Genomic DNA, 14,973 nt, shown 5'->3' on the forward strand with positions numbered 1-14,973 from the left:
AAAGAAAGGATGAACAATATTATTACCTTTTCTTGATATTTTTCATAAAAAGTTACTTTATTTTTATTATTTTATAAAAATATTATCTTTTATCGATATTCAGGACAAACAGTTGCCCTTATCTTTTGTTTATGCTTTATGCTTTCTTCTTTTAGTACAGACAATTCTCCTACTTGGACCAAAAGTAGGCTTCGATCAAAGGATGGGCTTCAGGAAAATACTTTGACCGACAAAAAAACATATTTACGTATACACCTTTCAACCCGTTCACTTTTTTGTCCATCAAAAATTCTACACGGTAATTGTGAATTGTGAAGGTCATGCCCCTCTGGCAAATTAAAGTAGCAGAATTTGCAGCAAGGAAAAGGAAAAATTAGATTTCATATAAACCCCGTTGGTCCGACCATGGTTATCATTGGGAGCCACTCCTTTGAAGGCTGATCATCAGGGAGTAGTAAGCTCCCGTGGGTCCCTTATTCAAAAGCGAAGAGTGGGTCCCCTTCTCCACCACCTTTCCTTTGTCCAACACCGCAATTAGATCACAATTCTGTATGGTGCTCAACCGATGGGCCACTACCACACTCGTCCTCCCCACCATGACTCGCTCCAATGCATCCTGCACCACCTTTTCCGACTGGCTGTCCAGTGCGCTCGTTGCCTCGTCCAACAACAACACCGCCGGTTTCTTCAGTATTGCCCGTGCTATCGCAATCCGCTGCTTCTGCCCTCCCGACAGCTGCGCTCCCCTGTCTCCGCACCACGTTTCGTACCCATCTTTCAGCCCCGCTATGAAGTCGTGAGCGTTGGCCGTCCTCGCCGCTTCGATGATCTCTGCCTCGTCCACCTTATTTGCCACCCCATACGTAATGTTCTCTCTGATCGTCCCGCTTAACAGCGTCGGTTCTTGGCTTACCAACGCTATGTGCTTCCTGAAGCACCTTAGATGGTATGTCCTTATGTCCCTTCCGTCTATACTCACCGTACCTTTTAGTGGGTCGTAGAATCTCTCGATTAGGCCGATGATTGTTGATTTACCAGAACCACTCTGACCCACCAATGCCGTTGATTTCCCGGCTTCAATGCTCAAAGAGAAACCTCTAAAGATCATCACGTCGGGTCTAGCTGGGTATGCGAAGTCAATGTCCCGAAGCTCTACGTAACCGGTTATCTTCTCGGGACGGTGACCTTCCAAGTCTTCGGGTTCAATACGGGTGTATCGATCGAGCACTGCAAATACCGAACCTACCGCGTCGGCACCCTTGGCCAAGTCGGAAGTCATGCTTCCAGCATCGGCGATGACCCGTCCGGTGCTCATAAGGACCATGAAGGTCTCGAAGAGAGCCTTGGCGGTGATGTAGCCCTGAGAGATGAGCTTGCCACCGTACCAGAAGTCGAGGACCCAAGTGCAAGACATAAGACTCTGGGAGGTGCCCAGGCCGATGCCGGCGAACCAGGACTGGCGAATGCTCTCCCTTCGGGGGCCTTCATTGGCACGGTCGAGCATGCAGAGGATACGGTCTTGGGAGGAGAAGGCGGTGATGGTTCGGAGGTTGGAAACGGCTTCGGCAGCAAGCTTACTGCTCTGGTCTTGGGCTTTGATGGCCTTCTTGGACATGGTCTTGAGGAGGACTCGGCGGGCGTAGTAGCAGAGGATGATCAAGGGCTGGACCGCTATGATGACGATTGCGAGCCTCCATGCGATTATAAGTCCCATGGTGAAGGCGATGCTTACTGCGGAGAACGTCTGCACAACAAGAGCCATTCGGTCTCCCACCAACGATCTCACCTGAAATACATGCACCGTTAATTCCACCTATCAACTACGTATTGTTATGGTATGAGTGTATGACCTGTCCGGCCGGGGTGATGATCGTGAATCACACAGCCTTTTGATGTATTGTTGTAGCCCTACCTTAACGTCACTTTAATTTAAATCTAATTCAAGCTGGGGCCTAAACAAATAATCAAAGGCTGCGATCTCATGGCCGGCTTCAGCCCTGCAGGCATGTCGTAACAAAAGTGGTTTTGGATGCAATTAGATTTACATTCTCTTTTTTTTTACGATTTTCTTTTTTTTTTTTTGATTTTTGGGGCGATTATTAATTTACTGTTCAATGATGAACTATCAAGATATATTATATATGATTTCATGTGTTTCTTAATTATCAAAAGGTTGATTAAACAAATTGGATGGTCAAAATGCACCCAAGAAACTGTTTTTATTAGCAAAGTATTTTATTTAATTAAAATACATTCATTGTAAATATCATTCATTCATGCTAATTAGTTAAAATATGCAATGAAGCTATCTCATTACCAAAATTTTAGAATAAGAGCAAATTAATTAATTAATGCTTTTCTTTGCGTATCAATACAGTTTCAACTTTCAATTGGGTTTCAATATTATCAATATACTTTTATAGTAATATAAATTAGGGAAAATTTCAGATTAGTATATTGTACTTTGGGAAAATTCTACTTAAGTGGCATTTGAAAAAGATACAAATGTCCTACAGGTGTCTTCTAATTTTCTTTATCAACCATCCAAATATTGACAAAGAAAAATAACAGTCCTAGATCCTTGAATGTTTAGAGACGATAATGCCTACTCAAATGTGACTCTAACTTTCTTGAATGGAAGAGACAAAGATTTGGGATTATTAATTTTCTTTCAACATTTAGATGGTTGATAAACAAAATTAAATGGCACATGAAGAGTATTTTTGTCTTTTTCAAATATCACTTAATGACTGATTAACAACTAATTATCAGTAGATACTGGATTATCATATTTCTAAAGTTTGAATACTGAATGACACTAGACCCAAAATACAACATACTAATTGGAAAATTTCATAGTCTTCATGACTTAAGGTTACCTAAGTATTGCAACTTTAAACGAACATTCTGTTTAAAGAATTTTCTTTTTCATAGTCTTCTTTGATTAAACCTACGATAACCTGAGACGTCAGGGATCATGGACTAGTAGAAGTCCAGAAAACAACTTCAAGGTCTGAAAAAGAAAATGTGCATTTTGTCCAAAATGTCCTTTGTTTTGTGTTGTGCCCGTGGTCCCGTGGCTTCCAAGTTCTCAACTCGCTGCTCTTAGTGGCCATAGTTTTCATTTGAGTTTTGAGTCATAAAAGGCAAAAAGTAGATTAGCTGAATTTGATACCTGTTTTACTGACTGTGTGGTGGGATTAATCATTTTGCCTGAACAAGATCTAAAAAAAAAAAAAAATAATAATAATAATACATCAAATGGGAATAAATGTAATCAAACAAAATCTAAAAATCAAAACACCCGATCACCACCTGTTGGCTATCACTTTTATGATACTTTAAGATTGGTCAAAAGTTTTCGAGAGAATGACTAATCAGTTCATGTCAGAATTTTATAGCCCTACAATACAGGGAATCCTGACCGTAAATTGATGTTAAATTTATGAATAGGATGCGATTTATAAGGGGTTACTAATGAACTATAGGGGGGGAGCTCATTTAAAATTCTGCATTACGTTGCAGAGTACTTAACCCTAACTTTTTCGGTATCTTAGTCGAATAATATCTCTGCAGGTTGTATTCGATATGGGAGATCGAATCGCATGGGCAGAGGCAGAGGATGAGGATTTACTCAACTTTGATGCTGGCCCAGTGGCCCACATCACATACTCTCGTATTATAAAAGTGAAACAACTATAAAGAGAAAATAAAAAATAAAAAAATAATGGGGATAAAAGGATAATTACCACGTTGGCATCCTTGGCGAGTCTAGAGCAAACGGCTCCAGTAGAATTTTCATGTTGATCGAACCACCCAACTTCAAACGTCAGAATCTTGGACAACATTCTCTCCCTGATCCTCTTGGTCAAGTATTCACCCATCGCGGCGAAGCTGTAATGCTGGCTCATGTTGATCACAAACGAGAACAGCGCCAATCCAACGAACAACAGACAGTACATCCTTGTCTTTGATTTCATCTCATCGTGATCCGTCAAGAAATACACCGACACCATACTTCCCAACACGTAGGCGTATGCCGGCTGCACCCCACCGAATAATATCGCACTCACGCACCCCAAGCTCGCTTGCTTCCACTCCGGAGTATTCAGAAGCAACAATCTCCGAAACGACGGCACCAACTGGGTGGCCTCACCCTTACCGCCGACCGGTGCCCGACTCGCTACTACTACCGAGTTTGTTGAGCTGGATCTACTCAAGGTAGAGAATCTTTTGCTATTGTTATCTTGGTTCACTGTCTGGGATGGTAAAGACGAAGAAGTTGATGAGATCTCGATCTCTCTTGCTGATTCGTCAGTTTGCTGGAGCCGAACGAGAGAAGTGTACAAGCCGTCCTCATCCTGGAACAACTCCTCGTGTGATCCTGTCTCCACCACCTGCCCATTCTTCATCACGGCAATCACGTCGGCGCTGCGGATTGTGGAGAGACGGTGAGCGATCACGATCGTCGTGCGGCCGACGGAAGCGTTGTCGAGTGCTTCTTGGACGACTCTCTCGGATTCTGAGTCTAACGCGCTGGTTGCCTCGTCCAAGAGAAGAATTCGGGGTGCTCTAATAACAGCTCGTGCAATTGCTATTCTCTGTTTCTGTCCCCCGGACATCTGAACGCCCCTCTCACCAACCTGGTTGGATTTGTTTAGCTATAATTAGTTATAATTAACGACAATTTTATCTTCTACCCTTTCTGTTTTTAATTTTTAATTAGCAGAAGAAGCTCCAGGCTAAGTGACAACAGGAACTTACCTGGGTATCATAGCCTTGTGGCAATTGAGATACGATGAAATTATGAACATTTGCAATTTTGGCCGCTGCAACAACCTCCTCCATGGTTGCACTTTCCTTACCGAATAGTATGTTTTCTTTGATGGAGGTTGCAAACAGGGCTGGTTCTTGGCTCACTAGGCCCATTTGAGATCGAAGCCATTTGAGCTGAAGCTTATCGATGGGGATCCCGTCTAGTAGAATTTCGCCACTGAGAGGGTTGTAAAACCTCTCCAACAGAGAAATCACTGTTGATTTTCCCGAACCGCTTCCACCAACCAAAGCAATCGTCTTTCCCGCCGGTATTTTCAGGCAAAAATCTTCAAAGATAACATTTTCCGGCCTAGATGGATAAGCGAATCCGACATTTCTGAATTCGATCGCCCCAGAAACATCTTGCAGGATCTGACCTTCCATGTTATCCGAATCTATCTTCGGCACCCTCTTTATTACCTCCATTATACGTTCTCCGGCCGAGAAGGCTTCGGAGAAGTATTTCAAGTTGGAGATTCCAGAGCCCAACGACCTACTCATTTGGAACAACAAGTATAGAGGGCAAATTTTAAATATTTCAGTAAGAGTTAAAAACCAGAAAGAAGAGATACATCTATCTACAGAGTCGTACGTGATGAGACATGAGAGTCTTACAGGCCACCAACGGATATGGAGGCTCCGACTGCGAAGACCGTTCCTCCTTCCGCACCATGATACATGACCAGTCTGCTACCATACCAAGACATGAAAGACCATATAGCAAAGACGACACCATTGCTTCCAATTGCTAGACCCTTGGCCAACCCTTGCTTCAGCCCCAACTTCACAGATCCTTCGAGGGCTGCAGAGAACTCAGCCATGGTTTTGCTCTCGCCGACGAAAGAGTAAACCGTTCTGATCGACGAAACAGATTGCTCTACTATGTTTCCCGCTTTGTTATACTCCTCTCTGATCTTCCTGGCTAAACCCATGAGAATCCTCCCGTATATCAAGCCCGGGATGATCAAAATCAACACGAAAGGAAATCCTACCAGAGCCAGCCTCCACATCAACAGAAAAGCCGCGATGTAACTTCCTATGAACGTCGACGCATTCATTAAGAAGTTGGGCAGCTGATACAAATTAACCAACCGATCGATCGTGCAAGCAGCATAAGATACAATCAATACAACCGGGTCAGGTTAACTGCTACCTTTGTATTGCCTTGTATGCACGGAATCATCAGAGAGGATTAGCAGGCGCAGGCCGTACCTTTTCACTGATAACGTCTTGAATTACGAGACAATCGTTGGAGACGCTAGTGACCACCTCCGCCGTGCTCGTCACCTGTACATCGAAATAACCTATGTCTTGTCTCATAACCGCTTTGAGATATCTCGCTCTCATCCTCGTCGCTTGCCTCTCTCCCGTTCTTGTCCAACAATAACCCTCTTTACAGTCAACAATAAGAGAACAAAATCATAATCCACAGGAATCCTCCAAAATGAGCTCAATTGAAATTAATGATGAGAAAAAAATTTAAAACACCTACCCAAGAAACAGACAATCCAGTATCCACATGCCATGTACAGTAGATTTACTGCATTCTGTAACCCCATGAAACAATTAATCAAACAGGGAGAGTAAGAAAAGAAAAAAAATGGGAGACGGGGTGGGAAGAAAGAAATTAAAGGGAGATATACCACATCGTATATATACTAATATACCTCGGTGACATTGTGAAGGAAGAGATGGGGATCAGCGGTGGAGCCACCGCCAAGATTGTTCATGATCTTGCTGGTGATAATCAACATCACCGGCATCCCGACTCCATCACCGACGGCGCCAATGAAGCCTAGAATCATCAACAGAATATCTGTGTGGTCGGCATGCATGAAGATGGTTCGGAAGGACCCGCCCTTGAATACTGCAGACTTGTTATCTCGAACTACTCTCCCCTTATTATCCATCTCGCCTCGCCCACTCGAGCAGGAAGATGGTAATTAAGAGAAGGAGATAAACAAACCAAGGACAAGGAGCTGTATGTTCTTTTCTTTGTTTCCCCTTCCCCTTCTTCTCAGACTCTAATAAAGCGTCTCTGCTTTTACTCTCTCTCTTACACTTCTCTTAACCAGACCACGGCATAACATGACTAGTGAGGGAGCATTCCTTAATGCTATATATACAGTGAGAGAAGCTTATGAAGATATAATGATACTTTGTTTATGACGGATTTGATGTATTCCAAATATGATAAATATATAATAGTTTAGATTTTAGAGTTTAATGAATGAATGAACTTGTTCAAGGTTTCGGTTGATTTTATTTTTTATTTGGTAAATTTAGGCAAAAAGACAAGCTAGGGATTGAGTGGGGTAATGTGTCATGGGGTGGAAGCTCGCAAATAGCCCAGGCTGTTTAATTTCAGTTGTAGTCAGGCTGTTTAATTTCCATATTTGACCTCCTGTATTTTTTTTTTTTTTTTTTTTTAAAACCAAAAGAGGCAATTCAGTTTAAACTCAACCATGCTCAGATGCAACTATTCAAGTGGGAATTTGTATTTGGAATCTAATTTGATTCAAGAGATTGGAATTCAATTCATTTGCAATTGGTTGGGAATATAGATCTCAACCCAAATCAAATCCGATCTTTCCTTTTGTTTTCTAAAACAAAAATAGCTGGCACATTGGGAAAAATTAATATGTATATTCACACTCTCAAATCTGATCATTCTTTTTCTTGGTATAACATTTATTCATGATTAAGTTCATTGGTTGGGAATATATGTAGATCTCAACTCAACTCAAATCAAATCTGATCTTTCTTTGTGTTTTCTAAAATAAAACTAGCTGCCACATTGGGAAAAATTAATATGTATATTCACACTCTCAAATCTGATTTTTCTTTTTGTTGGTATAACATTTATTCATGGTTTTGTTCATTGTTATCTTATTTTATAATTAACAACATATAATAATAATACTTCCATCTTAGTATTCAAATTTTCACTTTACAATTAAAAAATGTAGAATAAAATCTCCACAAATTTCTCTACCAATGGAGACTTATGCCCATTAGGTTTTCTTTTATTTATATACGACCTCTTCCCAGCCACTTCCAAAATGCCTTTCTAGGCGGTCAATAGACAGTACGTAGCTTTTCTATTGATTGTTATTGTTTAGGAGAATCTCATCAAAGTTGTAGTGTTGTTATTATTATTATTATTTTTTTTATAGTTCATTTAGTTAATCATTAATTTGGACAACATTATTCTAAAAAGGCTAAGTTTCATTTGTAATAAAAAAGAAAGAATCTGAAAAAGTGCATGCTTTTCTATTATTTTTATTCTTAGCTGATAAGATAATGAAGTAAGCTCAAATGGGGTTTGTGCTAGATTTAGAACTTAGTGGCATGATTTAGAAATAGTGAAAATTAGTGCAAATAGTTGCCTGCACTATATATCTTTAGTTGGAAAAGAGGATTGAGGTCCGATATATAGAAGAAGATTAATTCTATCTGAATTTGAATATGATAAGTCAGGTTATATATGATTTTCATGAATATAATTAATTAATATTGAGACTAAAATTAAAAAACTCTAAGATTGGGACCCAAAATGAACTGAAAATGATTTCCCACAATCCCCACCTCTTTTCCTTTTTCTTTCTTTTCTCTTTTTCTTTTCTTTATTCTCATTGAAGAGAAACCCAAAAAGCTGCATATACAATGTACAGGGGAACCATGCTATTGGGCTATAAAGAATGCACCCAACCGACTGACTGTAGGGAGATATTACTAGAAAATAATAATTTCTCTCCAACCTTGTAGGTAAGTGAAATGGCAATGATTGGATTATGTGTTGGTGACTCATCCATGGTTTGACATGGGCAAACTCGAGGACAAATTACATATGAGAATTGATCATTCAATATCCTCTGTGTGTGTGGGGGAGGGGCCGGGGTAATTAGGTTCTGATTTTTCATGCCAAGTGTTCAGATCTATCATTGGACTATGGCTGATTCATCAAACAGGTGACAATCATTTTCCTATGTGACAAATATTGAAAAAAAAAAAACTAAGACACCGATTTTTTTGGTTCAAAAGACATGGAAATTATTATAAAATATTATTGGAAATGGAAAGGAAAAAAAAAAGCACAACTGGGTCCCTTTTGTTTGATAAATTCAAAGAACTAGATGGAACATTTGATATTAACAGAAAAGATGAGAGCTCCACTTTATTTAGATTTTTTTGCATGATCTAAGTTGGGTATCCGCTTTATATATATAGGTTATTTTTTTTTTTTTTATTGTTGGGTAATAACTTTATATATGGTTATAGATAGGGAGGAACGTGAATTGAACATGGTATATAGGAGTGAGAAAAGGAAAAGGTCTTCTTCATATATCTTTTCTGCGTGCAACTTGGGGAAATTGCTATTCACAATTTCATATAGTAATAGATAAATAAGGGAAACCATGCATGAAAGAGACCATGGGAGATAAAAAAAAGGTATAGTTGCTATTTGCAAAGTTCAACATAAAAAGAGGCACTATTATAAATGACCAATCAGCTTCTAAGTGTCTCTTGACATGCTCGAAGGTTTTGAAGTTTAAAAGCAAATGGTGGCAAAAAAAGAACACCTTTTGGCCTATTATTTATATAGGGCTACTGTTCACTAATGTGTATGGTTTATTACGTACTGATGCGTCGCAATCTGGCTGCTCCTAGCTGGAGGTGACTTGGCTTCCAGTGGACAATGGATGTGAAGAATCTGCACAGAAAGAACCAGAGAACCCGGGGGTGCTTACCCGGCGAGGTCGCTCCGATGCTTAAGTCAGTATATGCGAGCTGAGAGTAATTAGAGAGCCAGAGAGCTAGTAAGCAGTAATTGCACGTACCTTGGGCCCCGGGAGGGAGGCCTTTATATAATGGAGTCCTCGCGGGCTTTACGGAGTAGTTCCGTGATCTTTGCCATAATAGAATCTGTTTTCGTGTTATCTGGAGACAACATTATGAGTGGATAAGGCTAATCACTTCCGCCCGGATCGGACGGGAAGATAATTCTTAGTTGTTACGAGGCGTGATCCCGCGGAATTCGGGAATCGTTGGAGTGACTTTCGAGATTACATCGAGGGCAGATCGGCACGCTCGAGCTGGTTTCCCCTCGAACTGATGTTCCCGAGCTAAGGCTCATACACCTCGAACTGAATTAGGTATTGGTGCCGCGACCTGGTACCAAGGTGCCCTTAGCTCGGGGTGATCTCAGCTCGAAGAATTTTAGTTCGGAGTAATGGAGTATTACTTTGTAGCGAGCTGGCTATGCCGAATTGTCACCTATGTCGAGTCACGTCCACGTGTCCCCTTATTACGAGGTCGGGCCAAATAACCCTCCATCACGTATATTATAATTCAATGCTTTATCAAGAAGATCCAACGAATGTTGATGTGCGCCTTTTGGATTGTCGCCAAACATAACTTATGGGCTTTTTGCATGAATCCCACTTCAGACCTCTCAAAGAGGCATCTATTTATTTATTTATTTGTGTATTTGATGCTATGCACCATTAATAGATTTCCTGACCCCTTTTTCTCCAAAGTGCTAGTTGTGGGATTTGATTCCCTGTCAACACTAGAACAAACCAGCCCTCGATTGGTCAAATGGGCATCTAATTAAGCCAAGTTAACATAGAGTAATGGCTTCCAAGTTAATCAACCCGGCCCTCTTTGGTTCTTCCCCTTATTATACAAGTTTTAACGAGTTATGAAGAAAAGAAAAAGGCTTGCTAGATGTCTGTTTACATTGTACATTGAAAAAAGAAGAATAGTTGTGCCAATGGATGGATATAGCTGGACCTTCTTTGGTGGATATTGTTATTATTGCCGCACAATGTGAGTAGACAACCACTAAACCATATGACACAGCATTTACATTATTATTAGCAATCCTATGTGAAATAAAACATCGCCCTCATCAATACAAGTAGATGATCTTTTTTCTTCAAGGTTCCGTTGCTGGCATTGCATCACAAATTCATCTCCAATGATGCATCTTCCTAGTTGCTGGGCTCCCCAAATAATCCAAGTGATCGTGTTCAGCAACGGACGACCCAGAATTAAGTGTGGTTTGCTCCTTATCATCACTAAATTTGACTTGGTCTCTGCACTTACGGGTCAGTTTGGAAGGAGTATAAATATAAATATGTATATAAAATATAAGGTTTTGCGCTAATCCTATATATTTATATTTTTGGAACCTACAGAAATGAATAGGATGAAGTACGAGTGATATAAGAAGAATCATGGTTAGCCCATCTGCATCATTAGTATATTGATATATGGGCATTCAAAGTTCTTTGGTATGATGTTGCAGTTTGTTTAACCAAGTGATCTGAAGATTTCAATACAATGTATGGATGAACCTGTGGTTGCTCATACTTTTAAGTCCCATACTCCTATGGGCTTTTACATGTGTATTAGAGAATAAAAACCTATTCAGGGACTTCACCTAACAGAGGTCATGGATTTTATTATGTGGGTTTCGCTTTAATAATTGATATATTGCCACTTATGCGTTTCTTCATTTTTGGTTGTAGGTAAATCCTTTGTGGATGATACATCTGATCGGTTGATTCCTTACCCGAGAGAGATAGAGAGAGGATTTCTTCCTCACAGGATTGGTTCTCACAGCCTTGAATAAAATCATACAAATATGGAGACATTAAGGACAAATTCTGTGAGGATGCAATCGGGATATAATAATATCATATGGATGTGTAAGTGAATGTATTAACCTGGCAAAAAACTAGCCAAGAATCCCAGACAAAAGAAAGAAAAAGATTTATCACACAACAATAGCTCGAGCTCCAGATAAGGCACTAGAAAGAGTGATCTTGGTTGCAAAAATATGGGGCATTTCTTTGTTGCCTTTACATGCTGACGATGATGGTACACACATATATTGAAATTGACGAAGAAAAATATTCAAGGGGCAATGTGAGCAAAGAATTCAGATGGCTCCACACAGAGTACGCCATACATATGCCCAGCGTGCATTGAGAATATTTCCAATTTTTTGTGTAAAAATGCTGTACATACAATCCCCTTAGAACAGATTACAATATAGATGGAAGTCATGGAACATCTAATAGTGACCCATATAATTTTAATGATGAGAACACGCAACACGGTGTGCATCCAATTCCCTCAAACTAATCATACCGCTTGGGAATAAGCAAATCAATCACTATAGCTTGTTGGGATTGTGACTTGGGGGGAATTGGGGTGGGGATGAAAGTGCAATTAAAGCTCCCTTTAATCACCCCTCGATCCCATACCTTGCAATCAGTGTCATAAGCGATTTTGGTGTCCTCCCTTTGAGGATTTGCTTTTTATCAATGAGTCAGACTTCACTCACATTACATAGCCCTCACACCACATCTTTGAATTGGCACTAAGTACTCAGTACTCCTCCCCAATCCCAACTCAAACCCTTCGACTTGTCTTAATCTCCTCTTTTCAATAGAAGCAGAGCTGACATGATATACTATAGATTACATCCAGCTGATGACATGTAAAAATATGCAGGCCATTTGCTAGTGAAAAATGTCTGAATGAAGGATGTCTACCCAAACTCCAGTTCTAATAATTCAAGTATGTGGATCCATCTAATATCTATATGAGAGAGATGGGCACAAATTAAGCACTAGTGCTAGTGGAGCCAAAGCCCAAGGGTTGTTGAGCGTGGCGTGCAGGCGAATTGTTACATCAGAGAGAGAGAGAGAGAGATGATCAGGCAAATGTCCTTTTCCTCGTTTGAGATGTAAATGCTTCATTGGTGAGAATGCCTGTATAATGTCCACTATATATATTCATTTGTCTAGAGGAATAGAGCTGCTTATCTACCATATACATAACTACCTAACTAACTACATGTAACCCAATAGCAAAAGGAGACTTCGATACTTGGCCAAAAACACCATTTAAAAGGTATACTCATTCTATGGCCATAATCATTTGATTGTGAGCCTAAAAGGTCTGCTGCCAATATATAGTGGACGATGCAATAGCTTATTCATTCATGGGTTTGATCCCACATCTCTTATTTAGAGGCTTCGAAATGATCATCTTAACAAGTGGGCCATTGACAGCAAATTTTCTAGATCTAAGGGTCCATTTGGTTTGTAGTTGGAATGGGAATTGGAATTGGAGTTGTATTATTGTAATCTTTCAGAATCTGAATCGGAATGATCTATTCCCATTGTCTGTTTAGTTCAGGAATAAAAACAGAAATTATAATAAGCTGGAATGGGATCTCATTCCCAAGGGGAGGGGAGGGAATATAATGGTCATTCCCTTAAATGGGAAAATGAGAATGAAATTCCGATTCCACCCTACCAATTAACAGATGAAATGGAAATGACCCATTCCAATTCCGATTTCAAACCTCTAATCATGCGAACCAAAATGGCCCTAAAAATTATATTGTTTAAATATACCCTCTTTTAGATGATAAAAATTGCTTAAATGTACCCTCTTTTGAGATGATTTCTTTTAATGATGGAAAGCTGTTTTTCCTAATTGGTTCCAGTGGTCAATCATGCCAAGGGTTTTTAATCATGGAAAAGTTTTGCTATCCTTTGCATCACATGTTAGTTCATACGGACTTCATACAATAATAACAGTGCTGACAGCATAATTGTATGGACTAAGGTGTCACATGAAAAGAGGCTGTGGATGGCTAAAGCCCCAAGTTAATGGAATATCTGTCGTCGCACAGCGATTGGTCACCTGTGACTGTGAGAAGCGTATGGAAAAGTATAGGAAATGGATTTCTGGTCTGGTCAGAAATGGCTTTATTGCTGAAGAAAGAAAATACTTCCATTTACTTAGAATGCAAATACTAGGGCCTGTAGTCTTCTTTTTGATATGTCAGGGCTTGAAGTCATTTTAATCCTGCTAATTGTCGACATACACAAGCAAATTCAACCTTCTGTATGGGAATATTTGGGTGCTGTTTTCTAACATTCTTTCCATTTAAATTAAAAGAAAGTTGATGTGTGCAAGCTCATCCTCAAGACCTTTTAAAGCAACTCCTGTATCAAGCATCGCTTGCCTGTCCTCAAGTATGTGGCCTGCTTCAAAAGCAAATCAAAACTAGTCCCTTCGATGTTTTGCTTGATACAGGAGCTTGCTTGTGTATGTCGACAGGCAAGCGATGCTTGATACAGGAGTTGCTTTTGTGAAATCTTTTTTGGCATTTGGGCTGTGTTTGGTTGTAGTGCAAATAAATTTGCATCGATGTAAAACTATGGCAGTATAAATTATTTGAGTGTAAATTTTAACTTATCTTGTTTAATTGCAGTACAATTGAAGTATTAAGACATGAAACAGAATAAAGTAAAACCCAAAACAAAATTAAATGAGAATTTGCATTTTTTTCCCCTATACGCCCATGCATTTGTATTAGTGTAAATAAACTTGCACTGCAACCAAACATAGCCTTAGGCTCGGTTTGGAAAGAGTACAAATTCAAATGTCTACAATGCAAATCCTTGTATTTTGTATTTCTAAACCTTTATTTGCACTATACATATTTGTTTTTGTACTCTTTCTAAACATGAAAACTAAAATACCCCCCCTATTGTTGAATTTTTCTTGTACATATTAGGTTCAAAATTTCAAATTATGTTTTCTAGTTTTGCACTATTACAATTTTTTTTTTTAGGTTTAACCTCATTCCCAACATGAAAACTAAACCATCCTTTTTACCCAAAGATACCTTTAATCGTTATCGAATTACCGCCGGAAGCTTCGACTGTTTGTGGTGGTCTTGCCATGAAATTCGTTTACGATTGAATCTTTGATCCTTAGCATTGATTATCGCGAGAATTGTTTAACATTGGGTTTACTCAAGCTCTGTGTTTTCTAAGTTAACTTTGTAGAACCAAAGAATACTTTAACAAGGGTCAGGTCAGGTGGGTCTTGTCAGAGAGTGGAACCCATTCTTCTGCAGCCAATTTAGCCCATTGCTAGTGACATAACTCTAGCATGGGTTGCATGGGCTGTAGCTTAGGTGTCACGTCTGTTGACATGGCCGCTAAGCTCTTTAAGTACTGCAGCAGGCGTATTTTGGCAATGACCGCTCAATGCTCGTCACCAATTTGTATCTTCCACGTTGGTTGCGTCGCAGTGATGATAACCAATGACCCGAGTCGT

At 39.7% G+C, this 14,973-nt stretch overlaps 1 protein-coding gene across 1 annotated transcript; it reads right to left on the reverse strand.

Moving 5' to 3' along the window:
- Positions 1–207: 207 nt before the first annotated feature.
- LOC104607998 (ABC transporter B family member 15-like) lies at positions 208–6,932 on the reverse strand. The gene is made up of 7 exons (XM_010273824.3): positions 6,483–6,932; positions 6,308–6,362; positions 6,028–6,206; positions 5,431–5,888; positions 4,765–5,308; positions 3,750–4,643; positions 208–1,786 (listed from the first exon to the last, which is right to left on the reverse strand). The coding sequence occupies exons 1-7, from the start codon at positions 6,723–6,725 to the stop codon at positions 413–415; spliced, it is 3,747 nt and encodes a 1,248-aa protein (XP_010272126.1). The 5' UTR covers positions 6,726–6,932; the 3' UTR covers positions 208–412.
- Between the last annotated feature and the right edge of the window lie 8,041 nt (positions 6,933–14,973).

This window comes from Nelumbo nucifera, chromosome 4 (assembly GCF_055504915.1).
Source record: "Nelumbo nucifera cultivar China Antique chromosome 4, China Antique-T2T, whole genome shotgun sequence".
NCBI classification, from domain to species: domain Eukaryota; kingdom Viridiplantae; phylum Streptophyta; class Magnoliopsida; order Proteales; family Nelumbonaceae; genus Nelumbo; species Nelumbo nucifera.